We start from the raw sequence: 27,726 nt of genomic DNA on the forward strand, positions 1-27,726 counted from the left end.
GTGGAAAACATAATGGTGCATTGATGATGAGCTACACTGTTGTTTTTTGGTGGCTTATCTAAGTCTGTTTTTTGAAACAGAAGGTCTGCTGTCATTTCAGTTATTAATGAGCAGAATGCGCAGGAAATTACAGGAAATGTGTTTTACTCCAGCCACAACACACAATATCTTTTTATAAGGTCTCAAAAAACATTAAAAGTGCTTTGCTATGTTTAAGCTTTCTAGCTTATTTCCATACTATGGTTCCAGAAAGTCCACCAGTAATGACAGCATAATTTTCCACAAAAGGAAGGAGCAAATGTTTATTCAGCTGTTGTTGATTTCAGGCCAGGCCTTTTTTCTTTGGGACCCTGGTGCTGTTTTAGATTTCCTGCAACTAAATTATGTAAAAGACCTTACAGAAAAATCCAAATAGGAAATATATACCAATCACCATGCTGGATATTCTTATAAATTAACAAAGGTGCTTTGGTAATATAAGAGTCTTAACAGGTGTACCTGAGCACAAGGACCAAAGGTGACTAACTTGTCTCCAAGGCGACAGAGGACACCGAACAATAGTGCTAGACAGTATTGGTAAAAGGAGATTTCCCATAGGACTGGTATAAGAAATGCAGTACACGTCCTTTAGTGTTTTTAACTGTGGAGTTCCACTGCAAGAGACAAAGCAGTAGTGTTGACCTTAGGTTAACATATTAATTTGCAATTATATTATTTTTTTAATTTTTTACACCAAAATTCAGAATGCACTCTTGTTTCCAAAAAGTGAGAGAACTTTTTCCTTGGTTCATAATAAATGAATCACTTCACTATGAGGTGCTTAAATTTTAATGTAACACATTATTTAAGTTGTTGTTCTTCTATGTATGACCTGAAGTACATATTTTGGCTGAACTGGCATTGTGGAACAACCGAGTTTGACATGCAAAACATTTTAATTAACATCCACAAACATTTCAAATGGAATCCCTAGCACGTAACACGTAAATACAACATGCAAACTGTAGAAGACAAACAAAATTCAAATTTTATTTGTCACATACACAGTCATACACAGTACGATATGCAGTGAAATGCTTGGACAACTGCTCGTGACCTAAAGAAAAAAAGAAAAGGCTATGAATAAGATAGGAAATAAATATGAAAATAAAAAAGGGTAAATTTAACCAGGAAGGAATAAAATAAAATAAAATATAAAAAATTAAGTTAAGAATGAGATAACTGTACAACACAAATTAGAATGAAGGGTAAATTTAACTGGGAAAGAATAAGATAAAATATATAAATTAAAGTTGAAAATAAGATAACTGTACAACAAAATACACAGTATAGAAATATATAAGAATGTATGAAGAAATATAAATATAAATATATATATACACACAATAACAGCAGCTGTACAAATATTAACTGGAAATGAGGAATATAATGTCCAGTGTTGTGCAATCCACATTATATAGTGTCTTGTGCAGTGCAAATATGCTTAAAGTGATGAAGTGAAAACAATGTCCAGAGTGTCCAGTGTGTGTAAGAACTATATGTGTGGGTCAGTACTGTGTGGTGGTGTGATTGAGAGACCGTATCGCCTGCGGGAAGAAGCTCCTCCTCAGTCTCTCTGTGTTGGTCTTCAGGGAGCGGAATCGCTTTCCTGACCTCAACAGAGAGAACAGTCTGTTGTTGGGGTGGCTGAGGTCCTTCACGATCTTCCTGGCCTTGGTCCAGCACCGCCTGCTGTAGATTGAGTGCAAGTCAGGGAGCTCTGAGCGGATGGTGCGCTCAGCTGAACGCACAACCCTCTGTAGAGCTCGTCTGTCCTGCATGGTGCTGTTCATGAACCAGGTTAAGATGTTTAACATTGTCCTGCATCATACATAGGATACTTATCTAAGTTACTGACATTTATCAGTGCTAAAAAATTAGAAATAATTACAGTAAAAGATCAATTTATCTTTGAGTGGTACTTAGTTAATCAGACTTACGCATACACTTATACAGTTAATCAAAAATAACTAGTTTCTTTTTTTTTTAAAGGCAATAATGACAAAAATCATAACATTTATGTTAAAACTTCACATAAATGAATTCTTAAAAATATATAATTTAAAGCTGCTCTATTGATTCAATAACTTTGAGCATTTGTGGTTACATTTACAAAACGTGGCGAGTGGAGAACAACCCAGTCAGACGAGTGATTTTCCCACAATCTAACAACCCAAATGTTCTTATCGTGTAATTCCTTTTAAAAAATATAGTTCTATATTGCTTTATTACAGTTCTCAGACAGATATGGTGAATGTATGAAAGAAATGAACTGCTGGCTTTCACAACCCCTCTTTATGACATAAGTAGCCTGATATAACTCTCTGTGTCTGCATGGACTGAAGAAAGCCACATGGAATGGAAATATAACCAAATAAAGTGGAGATGGAGGCAGAAACGTTGTAGCTGTTCTCTTCCTTTTATGGTAATACAGCGTGGGCGAGAGGGGCGGTGCACGTCATCAACGTGCTCCGACACCCGGAAGTGTAGAAAGATGTAACATGTTTGGCTGGAGTTAGCGGTGTTTGCGACCACGTATAGTAAAATAAATCTACATATTTGCATTATACTGTGTGCGACACCTTAAAGATGAGTGAGACTGAAAAAGAAAAGGTAATGTAGAAACAATTCGCTACTTTTCGCTAGCTTAGCTAATTTCACTCAAATACATTTGATCGAAGTTTCTCTGTGATCCCGTTGCTACCTTTCCCCCGGTCTTTACTTTAGGACCCCGCCGCCCTGAAAGAGGAGGGAAACACTCTTTTCAAGGCAGGAGACATGCAGGGTGCTGTTTGCTGTTACACCAAAGCACTGAAGCTGACTGACAGCCAGGCAGACAAAGCTGTACTGTACCGTAACCGCTCTGCGTGCTACCTTAAGCTGGAGGAGTACAGCAAGGCAGAGGCTGATGCCTCGAAAGGTCGGTATGTTCTCTTGTTTATTCTCAACATCACTGAATAACTTCTCTTTCATCGCGACCCACTTAGCTGAAATGAAAGAAAATAGTCCGTATTAGTGCTCAAATTAGCCCCATTTTACGCGGTTTAAAGTTCATTCATCATCCAAATAGTTTCACAATATGAATATTGGCTTGTGTTCTTTTTATCCGTATTCGCCAGTCACATTAACAATTATGGATAAAAGTAACTTCCTGCTGGGAGGTTTTTGGACCCTGTCCAACCATATAAAGGGTACACTTGCACAATGACCATAATGATAACAGTGATCCTCCTGGAACTTCGCCATGTACACGTTTGAATAGCCCTTTATTGTCATTGTACATGTACAATGAAATTGTGGGTGCTCCACATCAACTATGCAGGAAACAAATATAAATAGTAAGACAACAGGAATAAATAATAAACAGGAGTAATCTATAAAAGACAAGAGAAAGGCACAGAGGTTGCAAAGTGCACTTATATTACGATGTATGGGTTAGAATATGTAAAATCGTAATAAATTCCATTTTCATATCAAGGCAAACAAAAAAGGTGCAGAAATATGTTATTAACCTGTTCTTTGTGTATATGAGTAGTTAACAATAAGGTAATTTGCAATACCTTTGTAAATACATACAAATCTATGCGCATAACACACAAGCATATATACGCACAGATGGCCTTATATTTCATTCATTCAGATGCTAAAAAATAGAAAAGAAACAAAAGAAGCATGACAACTTTAAACTGAGCTACTAATCTGACAATTTTCTACAGATCAGCTCATCTGACTCATACTGTGTATATTTTTTCTTTATACATATAGATTTAAATTGCTAGATAGATAAAGAGCCAAAGGCACTGGTCCAGCTTTCAAACTGCCCACATCCAAACCTGTCACATGATTGAGTGGAACAACACGAATACATGAAGGCACTCACGCTGCAATCCACAGTACCAAGAAAGGGTTATGCTGCCAGTATCCCAGTACCAGACAGCAAAACTTCACCAGGCATCCTGTGACCATGACCTAGCAACTGTTTTGGTAGTAATGGGACACCTAAACCAGTGGTTTTAATGTTATGGTATATCTAGATTATACTTAAGTTATATTGAAAAAGTGAACGTGTTTATTGACTTTTCTTACTTACTGTGAAGACGCTACTTGATTGATACTCTGCTACATGTGGTGCAAACTGAGAGTATTGTAAACAATGGAGTTTGAATGCGCCCTGCTGGCCAAACAGTGTGATGACGCCGATTACATACAAGCATCTTTTCCTGCATTACAATAATTAAACAAACAATGGACAACATAATTATAATGTATATATGTCACCAGTATCTTTATGTTGTCTTAACAAAAACAAACCTTTAGTTATTAGGTAGGTATTATAGACCAAAGCATTCTTATTGAGCAATAGTTACAGCAGAAATATTTTTTTATAACGGATAACATTATTCACAACTTGTGATTTTCAGCATTCTGGACATTGTTGCATGAAATGTGTCTTTACACAGATGCTTTTGCAGCTTTGATGAATATTATTATTGTCTCTTTTCAGCACTCGATACTGACCAAGGTGATGTGAAAGCCAGATTTCGGAGGGCCCAGGCATTTCAGAAACTTGGCCGGTTCGACCAGGCCTTTCTGGATGCTCAGAGATGTGCCCAACTGGAGCCCAAAAATAAAGCTTTCCAGGATCTGCTCAGACAGCTGGGAGCACAGATTCAGCAGAAGGTGGTGTGATGTGGATAAAGGTGTGGATAAACTTATTTTCTAAATTGTATCTTGCTAATTGAAATCATTTCTCTTAACCCTTTAGTCAGCGCAACTAAACTCCACCGATGCTCGTGTGCAGCAGATGTTCTCCCTCCTCTTAGATCCATCTACTAAAGAGTGCGATCGACAGAAGGTGAGAATAACTCAAAAGGCAGATGAATCCTCTAATTCATTCTTGATGCGCCTGGTTTTTCTTCATTAATGCTAATGCGTCTGTAAAACTGTACGGCACCAAAATAATCAAATCCTTCAATCAATTTCAGGCTGCTCAGAATCTAGTGGTGCTATCTCGAGATGAAGCAGGAGCTGAACAGATCTTCCGTAATGATGGAGTGAAGCTAATTCAGAAACTTCTGCAGTCAAAGCTTGAGGATGTTGTACTTTCTGCTCTCAGGACATTGGTTGGTTTGTGCACAGGACATCAGTCTAGAGTAAGTGTGACTGTTCCTTTGAGATTACTATTTGCTTCATCTTTAAAGTCACTTTTTGTATTTTTGTAGTTATAAAAAAAAAGGTTTATATGCATTCTGATTTCCATCCATCATTAATGTGAAGCTAGAGCAGGCTGTTCAATGTGCTTGTCACTCAGTTGTTTTGCAGTTCGTTATTGCTGATGTCCATTCTTTGAATTTCCAGACTATGGCGATAGTGAATGAGTTGGGAATGGAGCAGCTGTGTGCGGTAATGGGATCAGGAGCTTCAAGTGTGTCTCTGGCTGCCTGCCATCTGCTACAGGTGATGTTTGAAGCTCTGACAGAAGGAATGAAAAGAGAGATCAGAGGAAAAGATGAAGCTATACTTCCTGGTGAGTTTAGACACTTATATTGGGAACTTTGTTACACTGAAGGTTAACCTTTAGCAAATGTTTTGTGTGTGTCGGCTCTGTTCTTTACATTTAATTGTTACTCACTTTATGAATCTTAACACAGAACCATCCAAGGAGCTGCGGTCAATGTTACGACACCTTTTGGAAATGATGCCAGCATCAAATGTGTCAGGGCCGGGCAGAGACAGCGCTATAAATCTCCTTGTCAAACAAGTACCCCGCAAATCCTTGAAAAACCCAGATAACTCCCTCACGTTATGGGTGGTAGACCAGGGTATGAAACACATCCTACATGTAGGCAAATATTTTATTAAACCATGGTGGATACCAAGGCATGCATTACCATGACACAAAGATGCATGTTTATTTTGTTCATTTTTCTATATTAGAAAATTTATAACTGATGTTATCTGTTATCACTGCATATCAGTTAGAGACTCATTGTTCCTACAGGGCTGAAGAAGATCCTGGAAGTGGCTGGGACTGTCCCAGAGATCTCAGAAGGGCCACCTCTTACAGACAACAGTCACATGAGCTGTTCAGTCTTGCTGAGCAAACTCTATGATGACCTAAAGAGTGACAAAGAGAGGGAGAACTTCAACAAACTATGTGAAGAATATGTTCAGTGAGTTGACCAAGGAAGCTTATTTAAGCTGTTTGTTCGTTTGGATCTTTTTTCCAGAGCTGCCTCACAAGTCCTTTGTGAGCATGAAAACTGATTAATTCTTCTAACATAATGTTGTTGTGGGCAGGCAACATTTCAGCCGGCCTGGCCTAGAGGGCAAGCTGCGAGCCATCCAGACAGTATCAGTGCTTCTACAAGGGCCGAGTGACGTGGGTAACAGAACTCTGGAAATGTCAGGAATGATGGATGCCGTGATATCGCTGTGTGCCTCCGAAGATGTTACTCACCAGCAGGTAGCGGTTGAGGCTCTAATCCATGCTGCAGGCAAAGCCAAGAGAGCTTCATTTATCACAGCCAACGGAGTGTCCCTTCTAAAGGACCTATACAAGAAGAGCGAGAATGACAGGATACGTGTGAGAGCCCTAGTGGTAAGTACCACAGATAGTTTTAGAAAATAACACTTCTAAATAAAGATGAAAATAACAGCTATGTGTATGTGGGCTATTGCACAGGGTTTGTGCAAGCTTGGATCAGCAGGAGGAACAGATTTCAGCATGAAGCAGTTTGCAGAGGGATCTACACTTAAGCTTGCCAAGCAGTGCAGGAAGTATGTTGTCTTATATTGAATCTTAAGCCTAGGTATAGATTAAGAGATGCGGCATGCTTGATGTACATCTGCAAAACCTGATCTAAATACCAGGTTTTGAGTGGATTACTGGATTTCAAATAACTGACAAGCTTTATCTCTTTCTCTGTAAGGTGGCTGTGTAATGAGACTCTCCCCCCAACTTCCCGCCGCTGGTCTGTGGAAGGTCTCGCCTACCTCACCTTTGATGCAGATGTAAAGGAAGACTTGGTGGAAGACAAGAATGCCCTGCTGGCCATGTTTGACCTTGCAAAGGTATAACTCATCATTATTTTCCTCATAGCTAAAAGAATTTAAACTGAAGTCTTATATTTTCTCCACTCTGACTGACTTCTGTGGAGTTAACAGGGTCTGATTCTTAATAACCAAGCGCCAGCATATTTGGCACACACCTTCACGGTGCATTAGATGGCAGTGTTAGTCCTGTCTATAGCGCTGACCAGTTAATCAGTAGTCCTTTTCTGTCCCTCATTGGACTCATTTGTTCTAAATCTAAATAACTATTGCTAACTATTTCATGTCACAGGACCAGATTATCATCCATGCTTGAAATGCACTGATGCCCTTTTTGTGTTTTCTGTGTGTTTTTGCAGTCTGAGGATAAGACTGTGCTCTTTGCTGTGGGTTCTACATTAGTGAATTGCACCAACAGTTATGATGTGGAGAAACCAGACCCTCAAATGGTGGAGCTGGCCAAGTATGCAAAGCAGCATGTACCTGAGGAACATCCCAAGGTAGTACTAAAATTAACCTTTTCTTTTCAAGTAGAACTAACATAGCACAATATTTATTTTATACAGCTTCATTTCAATTATTTTTGGTTATGATTCATATTTCTGCCTACTTTTTTTTTTAATGTTAGGATGCACCTTCCTATGTAGAGAAAAGGTTGGTGAAGCTGCTGGAGGCTGGTGTGGTGTCTGCATTGGTTTGCATGGTCAAACAGGAGAGTCCTGCACTCACTGAGGCTTGTAGGGAATGTATTGCCAGGTAGGAAAATGGCAGTAAGTCTTTAACTTTCACTGTTTTTTCTGTAGATTTTCTGGTTAATATAATCTTTCACGGCAGGGTGTTCTTGGCTCTAGTGGAGCGACAGGAAGACAGAGGCACAGTGGTGGCACAGGGTGGAGGAAAGGTAGAGCGTACTGATAAAATTTCCCAAATTTCCCCTTGTGGGACAATTAAAGGATTTTTTTCTATTCTATTCTAAAATACACTTGGCTTAGCCTACACTCTTAACTAAGCACCACACTTCAGAAGGCTTAAATGATTTATGTCTTCTGCTCTCCTCCAAAAGGCTCTGATCCCACTTGCATCCGACAACACAGATGCAGGAAAAATCAAAGCTGCACAAGCCCTGGCAAAAATAACCATCACGTCTAACCCGGAGATTGCCTTTCCAGGAGAAAGGGTAAAAATGCAAACAGTAACACACAAGTTAACTTAAAAAAAATACAATAACTCTTTAACATTATCTTGCTTTTGTTTGTTTGTGTATTTTTTGGGGTCAGATCTATGAGGTGGTACGCCCACTAGCCAGCCTTCTGAGGCTTGAGTGCACCCTGCTGCAGAACTTTGAGGCACTCATGGCTCTCACAAACCTGGCTGGCATCAACGATAGACTCAGGTTCGCCACTAGGGGGGGGGTCTCTACTAAAAGTATTCATACAAAACAGTCTATTTTCATTCCAGAACATTACATTTAGGATATTTTTATTTATTTATTTGTTTTATTTTACATTTTCTGCATTTTGCAAAGCTACTTTTGCAGATCAATACATGTGTCACTTTTATTGCTTGGCATAAAGTATTTAGATGGTGTGAAATCCTTCCATCAAACCTGTTTTTAAATTCTTCCAGGGTGACCACATGTGACTGAGACTTAATATGAACTAAATCACAGACTTGATTAACATGCAGTAATTTTCTTATATGGCAACTTTCCAAAGACTGAAACATTTAGAGTCTCTGTTGACCACTGAAATCTAATTTCCTGTCAAAGCTGTTTTCACTGTAGGAGCTGATAATTAACACTGAAGTTGTGCAGTTATGCAAAGCATGCCTTGTTCTGTTTTATTTTTTACTTTTTTCAAAACTTACTTTATATCTGCTTTTTAAAGCATCTTTTATCCTGATCAGCGCAGTTTCATAAGTGTTTTTCAGTTGTCTGAATTAAGTATACACTTTCACAGGCAAAAGATCATCAAGGAGAAAGCTGTACCTAAAATTGAAGGTTACATGTTTGAGGAGCATGATCTTGTACGAGCTTCTGCCACAGAGTGCATGTGCAACTTGGTTTTAAATACTGAGGTAAGGGATAATTTATTAACAAGTCTTTGAATACATGAATACCAGTTGAACTGACAGTAGCGGCTGTGCTGTGTGGCATCCTCAGGTGCAGAAGCTCTACCTGGCCACAGGAAATGATCGCCTGAAGCTGCTCGTGCTTTACAGCGGAGAGGATGACGGGAGGCTGCGGAAAGCTGCTGCAGGAACCTTGGCCATGCTGACAGCCGAACATCCTGAACTCTGCGCTCGCATCCCTGGAACTGTAAGAAAAGCACTCCAGTAGTGTCGCTACCATTATTTTATTTTACTCTATTTTTGCTCACATGACTTCTGTTATCTTCTCAGACAACCCACTGGCTAGAAATTGTGCAGGCTTTGTTGCTGAGTGAAATATCTGACCTACGTCATCGTGGAGTGGTCATAGTTCAGAACATGATCCAGGCAGAGAAGAGTCTGGCTGAGAAACTCATAGAGAGCGAAGCTCTGGAGATCCTTTCCGTCCTTGCAAAGGGAGGAGAGGGCACGCCAGATGCCGTCTCGAAGATAGCTCAGAACTGCCTGGATAAAGCAATGGAGTACGGCATCATCAGAAGCGGGGAAGAAAAGGAGAAGAGCTCAGGAACTGAACCCTGAACACAAAGTGCAGTGTGTGGATGTGCCACCTGACAGCGTTTCAGTTCTTTGAACATTATATTGGACCAGTGAAGTAATTTCATTTTTGCAGGAAATGGGCTCATATGTCTTAACAAAAAATGATTAAAAGCAATAAGGGATGTAGTGAAGAATGGTATCAAATGGAAGAACCAACAGCACAGAAATGATTTTTGACTGCTGTGTAATGTTGATTGTATGCTTGTTAAAGTCTGGCAAAAGTGCGTATTCCACCTAGAGACCAACATTTCTCCTCCATGTATTTCCACTAAAAATGACCATTCCTATATATGTGCAAATATTTCATTTGAGTGTCATTGTTAGTCCCACAAATACATTCTTATTTTTATTGTGCACACTACTTTTCTCAATATTTTATTTTATATTCAGCAAAAAATAGAAACATTTCATTTACACTATAAAATTTACTTTTTGTTTAAATGTTTGTTATCACTATTATTGACAATCCAACACATTCCCAGTGTGCTTTGTTGTTTTAATACGTTTTAACTGAACACATGAAGAAAATAAATAAAAATGACCAATCCTCACTTCTCTGTTTACTTTATTCCATATCCCACCTGGCTAGATGTACTTTATAATGGTGCTTTAGTGCTGGGATGCCCAACTATTTTTATCCCTCAGCCATGAAAGGCTGGTGGGGTATTGTCATCACCTGCTGGGCAGGCAATATGGATACCCAACTCTTTGAATGCGATCACTTGACAATGAAGCAATGTAGGGGTTTCAAATTTATACCTTAAGTGTATGTACTAAAAATCTCAGATGAATCTGAATCTGTTTGTTTGGTTTTTTTGAAAATATCGTGAATGAAATAACTGAGAAGAAAGGTTTTTGAAATTGACATCATAGGTACATCTGCTAGGAGGATGAGGGGTGCCACTGACTGCTCCGAGAATTTCTATATTATTAAAATGGCCATTCTACAACTTTCCAAACTAAATACATAAGAAATGTGACACAAGTTGTCCTATCAAAGTTTGTTTGCACATTTTATAATTTATGGCAGGGGTTTCAAACTCAATTTAGTTTAGTGATCATGTACAGTCCAGCTGATCTGCTACGTAAGTCAGCCAAGCCACTTAGGCCACATAACAATCTGGATCAAAAAAGCCAACCCTTCCATGTCTGTACAACTTTTTATTGTACAACTGTTTATGCGCACGCACATTTCACACTTAATGCGCCAGCTATTTATAAGACATTGTGAAAAGCCCGAGGTATATGCCTGATGCGCAGATTTTGTTCACAATAATCTCGGTGTAACGTGTAGTAACAGAGCAACCTTAAATACTGTCAATAAACATGAACTTGGTGTATGTCTCTTTAAAGACGATTTAAATGACATGCTCCTCCCTCGCCACTCGTCATCATCTCTCGCCGCTTGTGCTCGGCTGTATTTAAAAAAAAATAAGCGCTTCTGCTGAGCTGCTCGGTGTTCAGATGCGCTGGTTTGGCTTCGGCTTCAACGCCTTTGGACAGATATGTGTCCAGGAAAAGTCAGGCAAAGGAGAAAGTAGCAGCGCGCCCCACCAAGTCAAAGTAAGTCACCCAGCAGAGCTCAGCAGTCACGTGGATAGAAGTGGATGCTGCCTGAAGACAAGTCAGATCAGAGTGAGCTGGAGTCGAAGAGCATCTTTACATTTAGAGGGTGAGTGTATCAAAGACATCGCCTGAGTCCTGAGGAATAACATGTCTTTAATACATCTATTGCTTTAGCTTAGCTCTTGTTTTGTTGTTTGTTGTTTCTGTCAGGAGACAGCTGCCTGAGCTTGGCAGGTTTTGGGGAATCGGTCTCCAGCGAGGACTGTGGTATTTCTAAAATAGAGAGCCATGGTTGTAAAGATGTATTCATCAGTGAATCGCACTTGACCCTGGCCGTCCCAGACAGGATTGAGACCTGGGATCTGCAGAAGAGGGAGAAGAGTCCATCATGGAGCATGGATATAAAAACCGACGCAGAGGGCTCTGGTAATGTGTGTGCTAATATCTTATCTGCCTAGACAGACATTAATAATGATGTATGAAATTACAGAGTCTCAATATTACTTTTTATTTATTTATTTATTGTAGATGTGAATTTGCCATTGGTCCCTGGGGGCTACATTGCCTTAAAGCCTCCCTTCTACTGCACCTTACCAGGACACCTGACAGCCAGGAGCCTAGCACTGGGTGCAGAGCATGCCGTTCTTCTTACTGCCACTGGAGCAGTGTACAGCTGGGGACTGGGCAGGTGGAGCCACTTACACATATATCTTTATTGAACATATGAGAAGCATCAGTTTCATGCATAAACAACAATCAACAAACAAACAAATGAACAAGCATAAGTTAATCTTCCTATGCGTGCGTGTGTTTATGTAACAGCCATGGTCAGCTGGGGCATGGTGTGCTCACCTCTGAGGAGGAGCCCAGAGTAGTGGAGGCACTCTGGGGGATGCCCATGACCCGTGTGGCTACAGGAGGCTGGCACTCAGCTTGCATTAGTGGTAAATGTCAAATAAAGATTTGGACAAGTTACACTCGGTTTGAAAAGGATTTGAAGAGGATCTTTTTTGTTCTTAGATGGGGGTGACCTTTATGTGTGGGGCTGGAATGAGAGCGGCCAGCTTGGACTTCCTTCTCGAGGTCTGAGGAAATCTCAGCAGAAATCTAGTCAACAAACAGGTCTGTCCTGAAATGTGCACTGCTTTAAAGAGTTCTATTGAAGAGGCAGTTTTTACATCCATTTTGAACCACTGACCTTATCAAACAGGAGAATTATGCTGTGATACCAGCGCACCACCAGATGAAAAGCTAAAGGAGGAAGAGGAGCATGAAGATGTGTTCATATCAATCCAGGCGTTCCCCGCTCTGCTGGATGTCTCTTCATCATGTGAAATCCGAGCAGTAAGCTGTGGTTCCCGCCACACAGCTGCAGTAACAAGTAAGGAATCTCTTCTGACAGCTGTTTTACCGGGATGCACATTTTCTAGCAATCATCATGTCACAATTTCTTATTTTCAGCCACTGGTGACCTCTACACTTGGGGATGGGGTGAGTTTTGGTTTTAGAAATGTGTTACATCTAAAAGAAATACTCACAGCAGTATCATTCAAATCAAAGTGAAAGCCAAGATTTTTGGCATCTTTGCCTTTATTACCTTTACAGGGGAATACGGCCAGCTTGGACACCAAACAGTAACTAGTTCGGATGAGCCGCAGCGTGTGGAGTTTTTCAGGGCTGAGCAGATGCGTGTGCTTGATGTGGTGTGCGGGACATGGAACACATTTGCTGCTGCTGTAAAGGAGGAAGTAGCTTGTGCTGAAAATAGCACAAAATGCACTTGTTAAGCACAGTGAACTTTGGACAACAGTTGTAAATTTCTCCTACAAACACAAAGAATGAACTAAATTTCTTTGTTCATTTTTTTTCTCTATAAAAAACTCAACTCAATACTTTTTGGTGAAACTTTTTTATTTTTTCTTCAAACAGATGTTTAAAAAGGGTTTATATTTGACAAATGACATAAAACAGTTAAGGCAGCAAAATCCACAGGTAAATATAATTTAAGGCAAGTAATTAAAATTGTTCTGATTTAAAATTATACACTAAAATTAAAAAGGTGCATGCATCTCCAAGGTCCACTGGAAGTCTTCAGAGCACAATCTTGAAGGAACTGTGGATAAATCAAATGAGAATCAATTGGACACTTATAAATGCAAATAATTATTGGTGTTTGGAGCAGCTGGATTTCTAGTTACCTGACGAAATCTGGTGACCTTGAAATGACGTGCTGAAACTCTGAGAGGTTCACAGTTCCGTCCTTGTCGATGTCTGACTCTTCAAGAATCTAAACAACACGCAGACACGGAAAAGAAACACATTGTTAGGCTTACTGACACATCAATATACCACCCCCACATGCAGTTTATAACCACCCCTTACAACTTTAAAGACAAACTCAGTAATCTCACGTTGCTGATGAGCTGCTTCATTTCCGTGGAGGAAAGTTTTGCATCGTTTGTCTCACCAGTTAAGCAATTAACCAGCTTCTCCAGATCAGCACAGTCAAGGGTTCCATCATCATCAAAGTCTGAAAGCAGCAGACTGGTTAGCATTACGTAGACTGACATATTTGCGTGCAAAAATAACTATATCACTTTTTATCAACTTTATTTTTTTACCAAATATGCGGAATGCATAGTGGGATTTGATTTCCAGAGTAGCAGAGTCGCTGAAGGCACTCAGAAGATCCAGGAAGTCCTCAAAAGTGAGGCTTCCATCTTTTTGTTCAGAGGTTGAGAACACCTGGCAGATTCTTTCCTTGAAAGGGTTGGACTGTAACGGGAATGAGTACAAAGGTCAGAACAGAGTACCAGCCACTGAAGCACTTCCTTCAGAGCATGAATTACAATATAATCCCATAAACATAGAAATCAAGCATTAACGCAAAAAACAAAACATAAAAACAATGTAATGCATATGTTTTGTTAAAATCTTTTCACCTTGAGCTCAGGCAGAGTAGTAATCCTGCCCATTGGCGCTCTGGCATCTATTTGTTGTTTTTCATGTTTCTCAAGCAGCTCTGTGAATCTCTTGTGAGCACTGCAAAAAAGAGGAAAATATATCACACATTACAACAACCAGCAGAAGACAAAATGTTTTTGTTAGTATGATGACTTGCAGCTTGTCACTTACAGAAGAATTTCTTGTTTTGTCAGGAAGGTCAGCTCCTAAAAATATATGTAAGGATTAGTCCTTTAAGAAGTTGAAGAGCTTCTTGTTCAAATAAACAGGCATCTTCTTAATTTAACAAGAAAAATAAAAGCATATAAAAAGTGAAACATCAAACAATAATAATTAGTTTTCAAACTGAGCTTTAAATGAACAACAAAACAAACACAAGACAGCCCGGACCCACTCAGTGCGTACCTGATTTTAATTACTGAAGTTGTTCAAACAAGAGATAAAAGGATGACACATATATTTATGAATACATTTTCTCTGAGTTTAGTAACCCTCAGTTTAACAATAAGCGCTTCTTTCGCCTTCCAAAACAAAGGCAAAGTAAATGTAAGCATTAGTGCAAAGACAACAATCACTTATTAACATAAATGTGTAACTTTTACCCCCAAACGGATGTTTTTAAAGAGTCTGAGCAACAGTATTGGTTGTTATTAGGCTAGTGACCGTAACTTGTTTTTAATAGTATTTCCACAGACGTTACATATAATCAATACGAATTACATCAACTACAAATGTAAATAATACTGGTTATTTGAGCACCAGGACGCTTATCATTTTATTTCTCCTTTGAAACGTCAGGCTAATATAGCTATTACGCTCTTCCTTTAACGTTATTACAGGGCGTAAAAACCACTTCCACTCGTCCATTAAGAAAATAGGTAAAGTTTGCCTGTGGAGACTTTGCTTTTGGGACTTACCTGATATTCTGAGAGCGACTCTTTCGAAAGTTGACTCGCCGTAGTTCCCATGTCGAAGTTTTCAACTCCAAATTGTACTTTGCCGTAGTTAACAGTAACCCGCAAAACTACTGAACGGCTAATGTTTTCTGCTTCGCTTACTTCCGGTTTCTGACTAGAAGCGTCCTCCCCTTGTAGGGTGTAGCGTAGCGGTTTCTATAGTGACGTATATGCAAAACCTTAAAAAAAAGTGGCCTTTTTTTTCTTTGGAAAGTTTAAAAAGGAAAAACTCAGTTTGGTTCCTGTTCACAATTTTGTCATCATTACTTGATTTTCGTTGAGATAACAAAATAAAAGAGGAGACCGGCTGGAAGTGGGTAAAGGTCGTTGATGAAATAAGGATACTAAAAACACTTTATAAGTAAGACGTGAGCAGTGAAATGTACTCAAGTACAAGGAGTAGCTTTTATTTTCGTAGCATAAAAATAAAGAACCTGCGAGTCCTATTATTGTGGGGTCTCTAGTGATAGAATCACTTGTATCACAGTAGATTGTATCACTCTAACCAGTCCAACCCAGTTCCACATATTACCAAAGAAGACAAAATAATGTTTCCTTTCTTTATTTGTATAACTACGGTTATTCTTGACTTTCATAATTCATTAAATTACACAGCATCTTCTTCTGAAAAAAACAACAACAAACCCTCTAATACTATCACTGATCTGCAACCCAATTAATTATACTTGCAACCCCATAATCATAAATACAAAACAAACATTACAAACATATGTTAAAAACATATAAAATATTATTACACAACATTTCTATGGTCCTATCTAAAAATAATAGTAATCCAATCAACCCTACTGTATTATTTAAAAATAATAATAATAAATTGTTTCCTTAGCTCACAAAGGCTTAATTTATTCTCTTTGTAGTTGTTTAAATTATTATTTTAAAAGTGTATTTAACCAAAGATATCAAAATGATTAATTTGCAAAAAACATCACTATTTATTTTCAGAATATTCTGAAAGTTGCTTAAATTAATATAAACCGAGACTTATCTGAAACTGAATGAGTATTCAGTATGAGGGTGACTACTACTATCTTCTCACAGTCCAAAGACATGCAGCAATCAGTGGGAGTAGGTTAATTTGTGATCTTTAAAGTAATAGTGTGTAAAATCTCACCACTAGATGTCTGTAGATTGCAGTCAAATGAATTCTGTTTTCTTACCCCTCCCAATCCAAGTGCATAATTGTAACTATGGTGGCTGCTATAATATGACAAACTTGTTTTAGTCAACCAGTGGAGATCAGAAACTTAAAACTTAGACTGTACCATAATATTAGCTTATAGTCGACTGTTGTTGTTTAGCTGGCTTATTGTCATCTGTCTGGACACAACAGGATTGCATGTCAAATCTGCTGACAAGAAGAAATTGTGACAATATCAGAAATAAATAAGCACATTTATCAATGTTTTCATGTGTTTTCAGTTCAGGAGATGGGGCTTGAGGATGCTTATTCTGTTGTCTCTTTTCTTTGTGTTTTTGCTTCTTTGTTGAAGGGAACCCCTTCTCAGATGATAAAACATAGATACTTCATATCTTGAATCTGAATTTACCTCCATGTTTTCTTCTCCTCCATCTTTGGTGTATAACCTGACCTGGACAAAGCTACTTTTTTCACATTTTTTTTTTAATGTGTCAGTTCTTATTTAACCATTCCTAAACTCCTCCAGAAATAGTCAAATAAAAAACAAACATAGATGTAGAACTATGGTTTTGAGATTAAAAATGTTCTTGCTGGTTTTCCTACTTCCTATAAAGTAATATTGTCTTGTCTTTTGTCAGCATAAATAACATAGGTGAGAGAATTTTTATAAAGTCAACCCAAAGCATACATATATGTTTGTCCGACATGTTCAGAAAAAAAAAAAAAAGAAATCTTTGGCATAAATATGATGTACATGTTTAATCAGGTTACTTCCCCAAATAAAAGACAGAAAAGTACAGGGACATGAGACGAACTTGTCAACTCGTTATACTCTGACTCTCATGTCAGGCAAAAGACAAAAACATATCTGCATGTGTTTTATCCCAGCAGGGATAACCTTAAGCAATACAGAATTCCAGAGTCTCTGAATTTTTGTGTGCTGCCTGAAACTGTTTTCCTTTACATAAATAAAGACATTTGAACCATAAAGTTAGAAACTGATACATCATAATTCATCAGAATGGTTGTTCACCAGCACGAGCTATTAATAATAACTTTTTTTATTGCCTTCGTTTTTTTTTTAAAGTTTTACAAAATATGTTTTGATTTGAACTCAATCAACAAAGAACATCTTAAAACAAAATTGAATGTATTCTATTTTTATAAAAAGAACAAACAAACAAAATAAAAAACAATGAATATCTTCTCCAAATTTCAGGAGATTATTATCTTAACGTGGGGCAAGCTAGGCTCCTGGATTTGTCTCCCAGTCTGTTGTATCTAAAGCAAAAACAGAGGTAAAACAGCATGTAAAAGTGTGCAGGTGAGGTTTTAACATGAATTTTTGTGAAAGAATTCTTGTAGCTGATGGTGTGTTTAATCTTAAGTGTTACCTGTCATTTTTGTTCCCTCTCTGGTCTCAGCTGGAACCCCAATCCCGTACTCATTCTCTCCTGTGACTCTAAAGAAATAGATTCCTCCCTCCTCCAGGTCGGACACCTTGTAAGACAATCGGCGACACTTGTCAGTCAATCTTATCCATCCTGTTCTGCTGATGTCTCGTATGTCTACAAGGTAGTTCTTCACGGGAGACCCTCCCTCATTCTCAGGAATGTCCCAGGTAACAGTGGCAGAGTTCTTAGTCACATCTTTAACTATTATATGAGCCGGGGGACCAGGTGAATCTAAAACCCTCACATTTAGGGTCAAAGAGGCAGATCCAGCAGCATTTTGCAGTTTGACAGTATATTTGCCAGAGTCATCACGTGTTGCTCGTTCCACTGTGATAGAGGTGGCAGAGCTCGTGGTGTTGATCATTCCTCTGACTCGCAGATCAACATCTGCTTTCTCCCATGACACACTGGGAACAGGTTTGCCTGTGAAAGGCACCGTCAATGTGAAGGAGCTGCCACATTTAACAGGCAGAGTCTTTCTCATCTCAGGGTTAATGTGAATCTCAGGCTTCTCCTCTCGCTCTGTAGCTACTTCGGGGTCTGTTTCTGGGCTAGGCTCACTAATACCAACTTTATTTATGGATCTGACAGTAAAAACATATGCTGTCCCCGATGTGAGTCCAGTTACTGTAAACTCTGTCCTATCTGTGTTCTGAACAGCAACAGTCCAATCTTCTTCTGTTGATTTTCTGAATTCAACTTTGTACCCTGTAACTGCCGCTCCACCATCAAACACCGGTTTGTTCCATGACAGAGTGATTGAAGATCTGGATGAATCAATTATAGTGGGCTTTACTGGAGGGGAAGGAAGAAACTTTGGATCCTCTGCCAAGGTGAGTGGGCATGGCAAACTTGGTTCACTTAGCCCAGCAGCATTCTCAGCAAAGACTCTGAATTCATACTCAGATCCTGGATGCAGACCAGAGGCTTTGACTCGTAGGTCATAGACTGGCTTCTTATTGACCCGGACCCAACGGATGCCCTGCTTCTCCCTTTTCTCTACAATGTAACCGCTGATGCGGCTGCCACCATCAGAGGCGGGTGTCTTCCAGCAAACAGTCATCACTTCATTGGTTGCACTTGTGACCTCAACATCTGTTGGAGCAGATGAGATGGTAAAAGGATCCATGGCCTTGACTGGGTCACTTTCCAAAGTCTCACCCTCACCATATTTATTGACTGCCCTCACCCTAAACAGGTATTCGTTTCCTTTGAGAAGTTTGGTTATCTTGCAAGTAGTTGACATCATGTCACCATACACAAGAGTCCAGGCAACACGGCTGGTTTCACATTTCTCAACAATGTAGTACATGATCTCCGCCCCACCAGTCTCATGAGGAGTTCCCCATGAGAGGGTGCACTTTTCTGCTGAAAGTCCAGAAACTTCAAGGGGTCCAGCAGGTGGACCAGGCCTGTCTAGTACTTTGCAGGTGATAGCCTTAGATGTGGTGCCCCCTGTATTCTGGAGAGTAAGAGCATACTGCCCAGAGTCTTTCCGAACACTTTCTCTGATAAGCAGAGAGGTATGCGTTTTTGTTGCGGTTATTTCAACTCGTCCTGTGGTGCCAATATTTCTACCATTCTTCAGCCAAAACACTGTAGGGTTGGGGCGGCCTGAGATGACAGCTTCTATTCTTAGGGGGTCTCCTGCTTTGACAACCACTACCTGTCGAAATTTGTCTTCCAAGATAATTTTGGGTGGCTCTACATTGTGCTGTGCTGTGACAGGTCCGGTTGTTTCAGAGGGTGGACTGAAGAGCTCCGCTGCATTCTTTGCAATAACGCGAAAGTTGTACTGTTCACCCTCTGTGAGGCCAGTCACTTCAAAGAAGGTGTCCAATAAGTTTGTGAAGTTACACTTAAGCCAGCAACTATCGGGCAGTTCTTTGCGCTCAACAATGTAACCAGTTATTTTAGCTCCACCATCATATTCTGGCTTGTCCCACGAGAGAGTTACTGAAGTGTTAGTTATATTGGTGACAGTGAGGTTGCCTGGGGGGTCACACTGGTCTCTAGCTGCTACAGGATCAGATGGCTTGCTACAGGGTCCAACACCTGCCATATTCTCTGCACACACCCGGAACTCATATATAAGACCCTCCTCAACACTTGTCACCTTATACTGGTTTTCCGTCACTGGGCTTTTGTTCAATTTTTTCCACAGTATACTGCTTTGATCTTTGCATTCAATATGGTACCCAATAATAGGGCTGCCGCCATCACTCTCCGGTTTGCTCCAAGCAATGACCATAACAGACTTTGAGGCCTGCACAACATGAAGATTGGGTGGTGAGCCAGGTGGCTTGAAGGGATACTGAGCAACAACAGGCTCTGACTCAGTGAATTGGCTCTTTCCATAGCGATTCTCTGTAGCAACACGAAACTGGTATTCAGTGCCTTGTGTCAGACGGGAAATTTTGATTGATGTTCTTGCAACTGTAGCTGATACACTCTGCCATAATGTACTGCCTGTATCTCTTTTCTCAACAACATAATTAGTGATTTGACATCCACCAGTGTAATGTGGAGGCTGCCATGACAGAGACACAAAGTCAACACTGACATCATCAACACTGAGGTCTGCTGGAGGACCAGGCCTTTCAAAAACATTAACAAATATTTGAGCAGAGGTGGTTCCAACGGAGTTGGTCAGGGTCACCTCATAAACACCAACATCTATCCTGGTTGCATCTTTGATAATGATCTGAGATGACGTGTCAGATGTGCTCACGTTTACTCTGCTTGTCTCTTTCAGTGCATTGCTATCTTTTTTCCAGGCTGCTGTTGGTGGTGGTACTGCTTTAAATGGAACATCGATCTTTAAATCATTTCCTGCCTTCACACTGAATGTGTTGGACAGCAGACTGATCATAGGCTCAGTACTGGTATCCTTTACTATCACAGGTGCAAGCAGGCATTTTGGCTCACTGTTTCCCTTCTCATTCACTGCACACACTCTAAAGAAGTACTCTTTTCCTTTTGTCAGGCCATCAATAATTGCATCGAGCGCTTTACTCTCTGAACATTTTGTCCACGTGTCATCTCCCTTAGCTTGCATTTCTACAATATAACATGTGATTTTGCTTCCTCCATCATGGGCTGGCTTTTCCCAAGAGAGTCTTGCACTACTGCATGTGACATCGTTGAGTGTGATCTTGCCAGGAGGCAGGGGCACCTCAGAGACTTTAATAGCTTCCGTGGTTTCTGCTGGCAGCCCAGTGCCAAACTCATTCACAGCCAGGACACGAAAATAATAGAAGCATCCTTCCTGTAAATTGTCGATCTTATATGAATTCCTCATGCAGTTGTTAAAGACGCTTGTGAATGCTTTTCTAGTCTCCTCTCGCTTCTCTACAACGTAGTGCGAAATCTTTGCTCCTCCATCAATCAAAGGTGGCTCCCAGGAGATGGACACAGAATCCTTCTTTACATCCTTTACCTCCAAGTTTGTTGGTGCGCTGGGAGAGTCCAGAACTTTCACATTGATGAATGCTGACTTGGAGCCACAGCAGTTCGAAGCCGTCAACACATACTTCCCAGTATCATTTCTGTTGACATTTTCAATGAGTAGCACAGTGTAGGAGCTTGTTACCTCGATCTGAGCACGCTCACTGAGGGTGTCACCTTCCTTTGACCATTTAACCTCAGGCTCTGGCCTTCCTCTGATGGTAACAAAGAGATGTAAAGTGGAACAGACTCGAACGCTGACAATCTTCCTCAAGGCAGCGTCCAGCTCAATCTCTGGTGCCTCTACTTTTTCGGCTGCAACCACAGACCCAGGTAGATCCACATGGTCTCCGACTCCAGCAGCGTTTATTGCGCGAATACGAAAATTGTACTCTGCATTTTCTCTCAGTCTTTTCACAGTGTAATTTGTGTCCTCTACACCTGCGCTTGGTGTGCATGTAATCCACTCATCATCTGTTGCTTCTTTCATCTCTACTACATATCCACTGATGGCGGCTCCTCCATCATAGATTGGTTTTGACCAAGTCAGAGACACAGTACTGCTAGAATAGTCTGTCATTTTGGGGTTGGTTGGTGGACCAGGCGGGTAAGTAGCTTCACATACTTTTATATATTCACTTGGATCACTGGGAGCACCCACACCAGCTGCGTTTTCTGCAAGTATTCTAAACTGGTAGTAATGCCCCTCTGTGAGCCCAGTACATCGGAAACGCAAATCATTTAGTCTTCTCTTGTTGCATTTAGTCCACCTGACACCCTCTTTGTCAAGTTTCTCCACAATGAAGCCATCAATCTCTGAACCTCCATCAGTCTCAGGCCTTTCCCATGTTAATGTTACAGAGTCACCGGTCACAGCTGTAGCTATAGGTGTAGAAGGTGCACTTGGTGGTGTGAAAGGATTTTGTGCAATTAAGGGGTCTGATTCCAAAAATTCACCAACACCATATTTGTTCACGGCAGCAATTCTGAATACATATTCTTTGCCAGGTACCAGTTTTGTTACTTTGTAACTGAGAGCTTCCACATGAGCTTCAACTCCTGTCCATGTAACACGACTGGTCTCCCTTTTTTCAATGATGTAATGAGAAACAGTTGCACCTCCATCATTTAAGGGGGGATTCCAGTGAAGACTGCATTTCTCTGCACTGATAACTTTTACCTTCAGTTGTCCATCAGGAGGACCAGGTCTATCCAGGACCTTCAAATTTACTGGGACAGAAGTAGTTCCACCAATGTTTGTGAGGCTTAAGAGAAAGTGCCCCCCATCTGCTCGTGTACAGTCCCTGATAGCCAGGGTTGTATGTGTGAGAGTGGTTTTGATCTCCATTCTTGGTGTGACTTTGTCGATTTCTCTTCCTTCTTTCAACCATGTTACTGCTGGAAGAGGCTTTCCAAAGTAATCAGCTTCAATGACGAATGTCTCTCCAGCCTGAACAACTGTAGTACTCTTGAACTTAGGATCAACTGATGCTGTGGGTCCTTCAATAACATCCTGTGCAATGATGGTTACACATTCTGAAGGTGGACTCCAAACACCAGCCCCATTCTTAGCAGTTACTCTAAATTCATAACTTTGTCCTCCTGTCAGACCTGTGACTGTGAACTGATTATCAATAACGTTTGTAAAGTTTGCCTTCATCCACCTGCCATCTGGGAGCTCCTTTTTTTCTACAACATAGCCTGTAATACTGCTTCCACCATCATATTTGGGCTTTGCCCACTGGAGTGTAATGTTCTCTCTCGTAATGACAACGGCTTCAGGTTTACCAGGTGGATCACAGGGGTCTCTTGCCACATAGCATTCTGATATCCTGCTAGATGGGCTGAGCCCTGCAATATTTTCAGCAAAGGCTCTGAATTCATACTCAATACCTTCTTCAAGCCCACTTGTTTTGAAGCGAGCATCCGGTATAACAAATTTGTTAAGTTTGGTCCATAAAATGCTGTTCTTTTCTTTGCGTTCAAGGTGATAGCCAATGACAGGACTGCCTCCATCTCTGACTGGAGGCTCCCATTCAACCACCATGCTGTACTTTGTAACAGTGGAAACAAAGGGGGTGCCCGGGGCAGCAGGAACACTGAATGGATATTGCGCAACTACAATGGGTGATGTGATTGCAGTACTTTTTCCATATCTATTTTCTGCAAACACTCTGAATTGGTATTCACTTCCTGTCTTCAACTTGGTAACTTTGATTGTGGTTCTTACTGTAGTTGCAGAAACAGTCTGCCACTCCATACTTGTAGATTCCCGTTTCTCCACTACATAGTTGTCAAGTTGACAGCCTCCTGTGTATTCAGGTGGCTCCCAAGAGATGGTAACATAGTCTGAACTGACTTCATCAATCCTGACAGGTCCCGTGGGAGGGTCTGGCTTTTCAAGAACAACCACGGTGATTTCTCCTGTATATTTTCCAGCACTGTTGGCTGCAGTGACAGAGTACTGACCAGAGTGCTCCCTGATAGCATGTCTGATATGAAGGACTGTTAATGACGGTGTGGTTGAAATCTCTAGCCTTGATGTTTCTTTTACTGCCTGGCCATCTTTTTTCCATTCAACTTTCGGTGCTGGGTTCCCAAAGACTGGGACCTCTACTTTTAACTCTTCACCATTCTTGACAGTGAATGTTGTAAAAGTAATCTGGAGTTTTGGCTTAATAGCATTTTCCTTATCTGTGATGGGGGTGGGTTGGACATTTGGGCTGATTTCTCCATTTTCTGCAGCAGAAGAAGGCTGGCCTGTAGTGCAGAATAACAAGCTATAATTACAATTTGTGTGTGTGTGTGTGTATATATATATATATATATATATATATATATATATATATATATATATATGTATATGTGTATATATATATATATATATATATATATGTATATGTATATATGTATATATGTATATGTATATATATGTATATATATATATGTATATATATATATATATATATATATATATATATATATATATATATATATATATATGTATATGTATATATATGTATATATATGTATGTATATATATGTATATGTATATATATATATATATATATATATATATATATATATATATATATATATATATGTATATATATATATGACTGGAAATGACATAGGTATCTCCTAAAAGATAATAAGCCGATGTACAAGAGGCTTCATTGGCATATTTCTCAGCTTTTATGTACAATTTGTATTGTACATTGAAGAAATCACAAAAAACGAATCTACTGTTTTTACACTGTTAAAAACTAACACTGTTAGCAAGCTTATCTAAGGCATTTTAATCAACATATGAAACAAACTGATCTTGGGAGAAGCATCCTTCTTTTATATACTTCAACACAAAGACATGTTAATGGAATTTATTATTAATAATTTGTTGAACATTTTCTAACTTAACTTTATAACAAAGTACGAATACATGCAATCTACGCACCGCAGAGACAGGATGAATGTGCAACATACCTTCAACAATAATAGTGGAGGGTGACTGGGAAACCTCAGTATCCCGTGTCATGTTTATATTTAGAACGTGAGCTTCATCTTCTGCTTTCTTTCCTATCTACAAGAGAGAGGGGTAACTTTTAATGTTAGTGAAAATGAGATTAAATATATACATTTAAATAGGAAAATACATTTTACCTTGTTCCAAGATTATAATATTGATTTGGTTATTTGGTGGCTTAAAGTCTCTATTAAATTTGTTACAGAAAGCCCTCTGAGTGAGTTTTAAACAAGAATAGAAAGTAGGCTATCTTGCTGAGTGAGATGTGTGTAACCGAAACACTTGAAGGTGTTAAAAATAACTACAGACATGGCCAACCAGACTGCCAACTGCTCCGACGAACACATTTAAGCTGTATTATTAGTTAAGTCTTAAGGCTCCCATTTAACATGCAAACAACAACATGCACAGAAAATATAAATAACTCAACTAAAAGGACATTTGAAGATCCCTAAATGCTTTCTGTACTATATTACAATGACTTTTAAGATGACTTTCTTACCTCATTCTTGTTTTCTTCCATCGTTTCTCTTAGTTAAACTGAAAATTTAGATCCCTTGTTCATCAGTTTGTTGGTAAAGATGCCCAAAGTGCTGTGAGCCCCAAACGTTTAGGACACAGATACACAACTCTGCCAATCACTGCCTGCTTTATCTGCAAAAGCCTTCAGTGACTAAAATAAGCATGGCGGTGGATTGGCCAGCTGCTCATTCTTTCAAAATTAGTTTAGCCTGCATGGCTCAGCTAGAGATAAATGGAAAACGTCTCATCACTTAAATATTGTCCACATACCATCCCTGTTATAAGAGGGTTTTCCCTGTAACTTCATATTTAGGTATTAATACACACCTACAGGCAGGCAAAGAAGAGCTTAATGATCTTATTTTACTGACCTTTTCAATGTTCGTGACTGATAAATATTGTGGGTGTTTGACACTTTTTTTTGGCTTCAGCTAAGATTTTTGTTGGATTAGAAATGAGTACAGTTCAGTTTGAACAGTTTGGAGACAAATTTAGAGAAGCAAGGCTGACATAGTTTGGAAATGTGTACATGAGGGATAGTGGATGTACTGGACAAAGGATATTGAATATGGAGCTTCCAGGCAGGAGGAGAAAAGAAAGACCAGAGGGGAGGTACATATATGTAGTCAAACAAGACATAGGGCTGCTATGACAGAAGATGATTCTAGAGATAGAATGAGATGGAGGCAGGTGATCTGCTATACCGACCACAAAGAGAGCAGCCAAAAAAGAAGTATAAAAAGGAAGAGGAAGCTTTAAACTTGGGTGTGCCAGGAAAAGTTTTAGATCCATTGTATTAAAGGTGTAGTGTGTAGAATATCACCACTAGATGTCAGTAGATTGCAGATTGCAATCAACTGAGTTCTGTTTTCTTAACCATCCCAATTTAAGTGCATAATCCTAGCTATGGTGGCTGCTGTAGTGAGTGTAGGCTGTCAGTCCACTGTTTACCTTAGCTGTAAATATATGTCCATATCTATTTACTCTGGAGGAGGCTGTAAAACTGAAAGCTGATGTGAGCTGATGAGTCAGTGAAGCTCACTTCTGCCTGATGACAGCATTGCTGAGGTGAGTTGCTTAGGATATCCTGAACTTCCTGTCGGTAAGTGCTGCAGTTTTTTGCTGTTGATAGCTGCTGTCAACTGGCGCTATTGAAACTTTCTTTGAAGTGGATCTAACATTGTTGGACTCAAACACACAGCAAATAAACTCTAGTATGATGTGAAAATGTAATCAAACTGTTTAATAGAGGGAAAGAATTATTTTTAGGACACCTGAGCCTAAAATTATCTGGCATAATGTTGGGTCATCATAACCAGCTGGTTGTTCAGCTGGCTTGTTGTTAGCTGTCCAGAGATGGGACAGTCATATGTATGATCTGGTGACAATAAGAAATTGAGACAATATTAGGACTAAACAAGCATGTTTTCATGTATTAGAGGGATGACTTCAGTTTCAGAGATGAAGCTGGAGATGAGAAGGAACTGGTTGAGGTGGAAATGTGGAAGGAGGCATAGGAGTGGTGGAGGAGGAGGCAGATGAATGGGTTAACCTTATATGTGGCTGGTCTCTAACCACATACATAAAATTTGATTAGGCAGAATTGTTATGTCCATCTTGACCAAGAGGGCGGGCCATATACAAATAGCATAAACAAAAAAAATAACATCAAATGTGTTTAAAAAAAAGTCAAATTGAGTCAACCCCTTAAAAGAGTGCCAAAGGCTTTAGCAAATAAATGTTTTAAGAACAGTTGTAAACTCATAAAGAGAAGAGGCCTGCCTCACGTGCAAGGGCAGATCATTCCACAGTGATCTGCCAGTCCAAAGACATGCAGTTAATGGGGTAAGGTTAGTTGATAATTCCAGATTGCCCTCTGATCTGAATGTGAGTGTGAATGCTTGTCTGTCTCTATGTGTTAGTACCGTGGCTCTCGCCCTAAGGTAGCTGGGATACAATTGGTAACAGAGAATGGAGAATATAAAAAAAATGCACCGTTGATAGCTGAAGAAATCTATTTTTTACGGAGCCCTGCAGGGGACATGGGAGAAAAAAAAAATTAAGACGGACTTTTGCGAGATCTCGCAAAACTAACTCGGGATCTCGCAAAAGTTTTGCGAGATCTCGCAAAACTAACTCGGGATCTCGCAAAAGTTTTGCGAGATCTCGCAAAACAAACTCGGGATCTCGCAAAACGTTTGCGAGATCTCGCAAAACAAACTCGGGATCTCGAAAAACTTTTGCGAGATCTCGCAAAACAAACTCGGGATCTCGCAAAACTTTTGCGAGATCTCGCAAACGTTTTAGCCGCATTCTTCGGACGCTGGCTCGAAG

At 39.7% G+C, this 27,726-nt stretch overlaps 4 protein-coding genes across 5 annotated transcripts; 2 read left to right on the top strand and 2 right to left on the bottom strand.

Annotated features, from left to right (window-relative positions):
* The first annotated feature begins 2,516 nt into the window (after positions 1–2,516).
* Positions 2,517–10,343, top strand: unc45a (unc-45 myosin chaperone A). Its single transcript, XM_087842963.1, has 19 exons — positions 2,517–2,652; positions 2,767–2,959; positions 4,544–4,719; positions 4,805–4,894; positions 5,025–5,192; positions 5,398–5,566; positions 5,691–5,861; positions 6,041–6,212; positions 6,340–6,640; positions 6,725–6,819; positions 6,972–7,113; positions 7,452–7,592; positions 7,721–7,848; positions 7,927–7,993; positions 8,156–8,269; positions 8,370–8,485; positions 9,051–9,168; positions 9,254–9,409; positions 9,493–10,343. Exons 1-19 carry the CDS (start codon positions 2,629–2,631, stop codon positions 9,778–9,780), a joined length of 2,829 nt encoding a protein of 942 aa, XP_087699089.1. The 5' UTR covers positions 2,517–2,628; the 3' UTR covers positions 9,781–10,343.
* An 898-nt stretch (positions 10,344–11,241) lies between these two features.
* On the top strand, positions 11,242–16,052 carry rccd1 (RCC1 domain containing 1). 2 transcript variants are annotated; one of them, XM_006789552.3, is made up of 8 exons: positions 11,242–11,470; positions 11,575–11,790; positions 11,893–12,052; positions 12,187–12,308; positions 12,385–12,486; positions 12,575–12,745; positions 12,826–12,855; positions 12,970–16,052. In XM_006789552.3, the coding sequence occupies exons 1-8, from the start codon at positions 11,263–11,265 to the stop codon at positions 13,149–13,151; spliced, it is 1,191 nt and encodes a 396-aa protein (XP_006789615.2). In that variant the 5' UTR covers positions 11,242–11,262; the 3' UTR covers positions 13,152–16,052. The 2 variants fall into 2 exon arrangements, with proteins under 2 accessions (XP_006789615.2, XP_035762964.2); XM_035907071.2 differs by having other exon boundaries at positions 12,936–13,122.
* On the bottom strand, positions 13,255–15,408 carry cib1 (calcium and integrin binding 1 (calmyrin)). The gene is made up of 7 exons (XM_006789553.3): positions 15,246–15,408; positions 14,500–14,534; positions 14,307–14,406; positions 13,986–14,139; positions 13,776–13,894; positions 13,563–13,651; positions 13,255–13,477 (listed from the first exon to the last, which is right to left on the bottom strand). The coding sequence occupies exons 1-7, from the start codon at positions 15,294–15,296 to the stop codon at positions 13,456–13,458; spliced, it is 570 nt and encodes a 189-aa protein (XP_006789616.1). The 5' UTR covers positions 15,297–15,408; the 3' UTR covers positions 13,255–13,455.
* Positions 16,053–16,130: 78 nt separating the features above from the next.
* On the bottom strand, positions 16,131–25,527 carry LOC102795964 (titin-like). The gene is made up of 4 exons (XM_087842964.1): positions 25,373–25,527; positions 24,831–24,927; positions 17,841–24,107; positions 16,131–17,727 (listed from the first exon to the last, which is right to left on the bottom strand). The coding sequence occupies exons 1-4, from the start codon at positions 25,391–25,393 to the stop codon at positions 17,693–17,695; spliced, it is 6,420 nt and encodes a 2,139-aa protein (XP_087699090.1). The 5' UTR covers positions 25,394–25,527; the 3' UTR covers positions 16,131–17,692.
* Between the last annotated feature and the right edge of the window lie 2,199 nt (positions 25,528–27,726).

Source organism: Neolamprologus brichardi, chromosome 7 (genome assembly GCF_056152115.1).
Source record: "Neolamprologus brichardi isolate AB-2024 chromosome 7, ASM5615211v1, whole genome shotgun sequence".
NCBI classification, from domain to species: Eukaryota; Metazoa; Chordata; class Actinopteri; order Cichliformes; family Cichlidae; genus Neolamprologus; species Neolamprologus brichardi.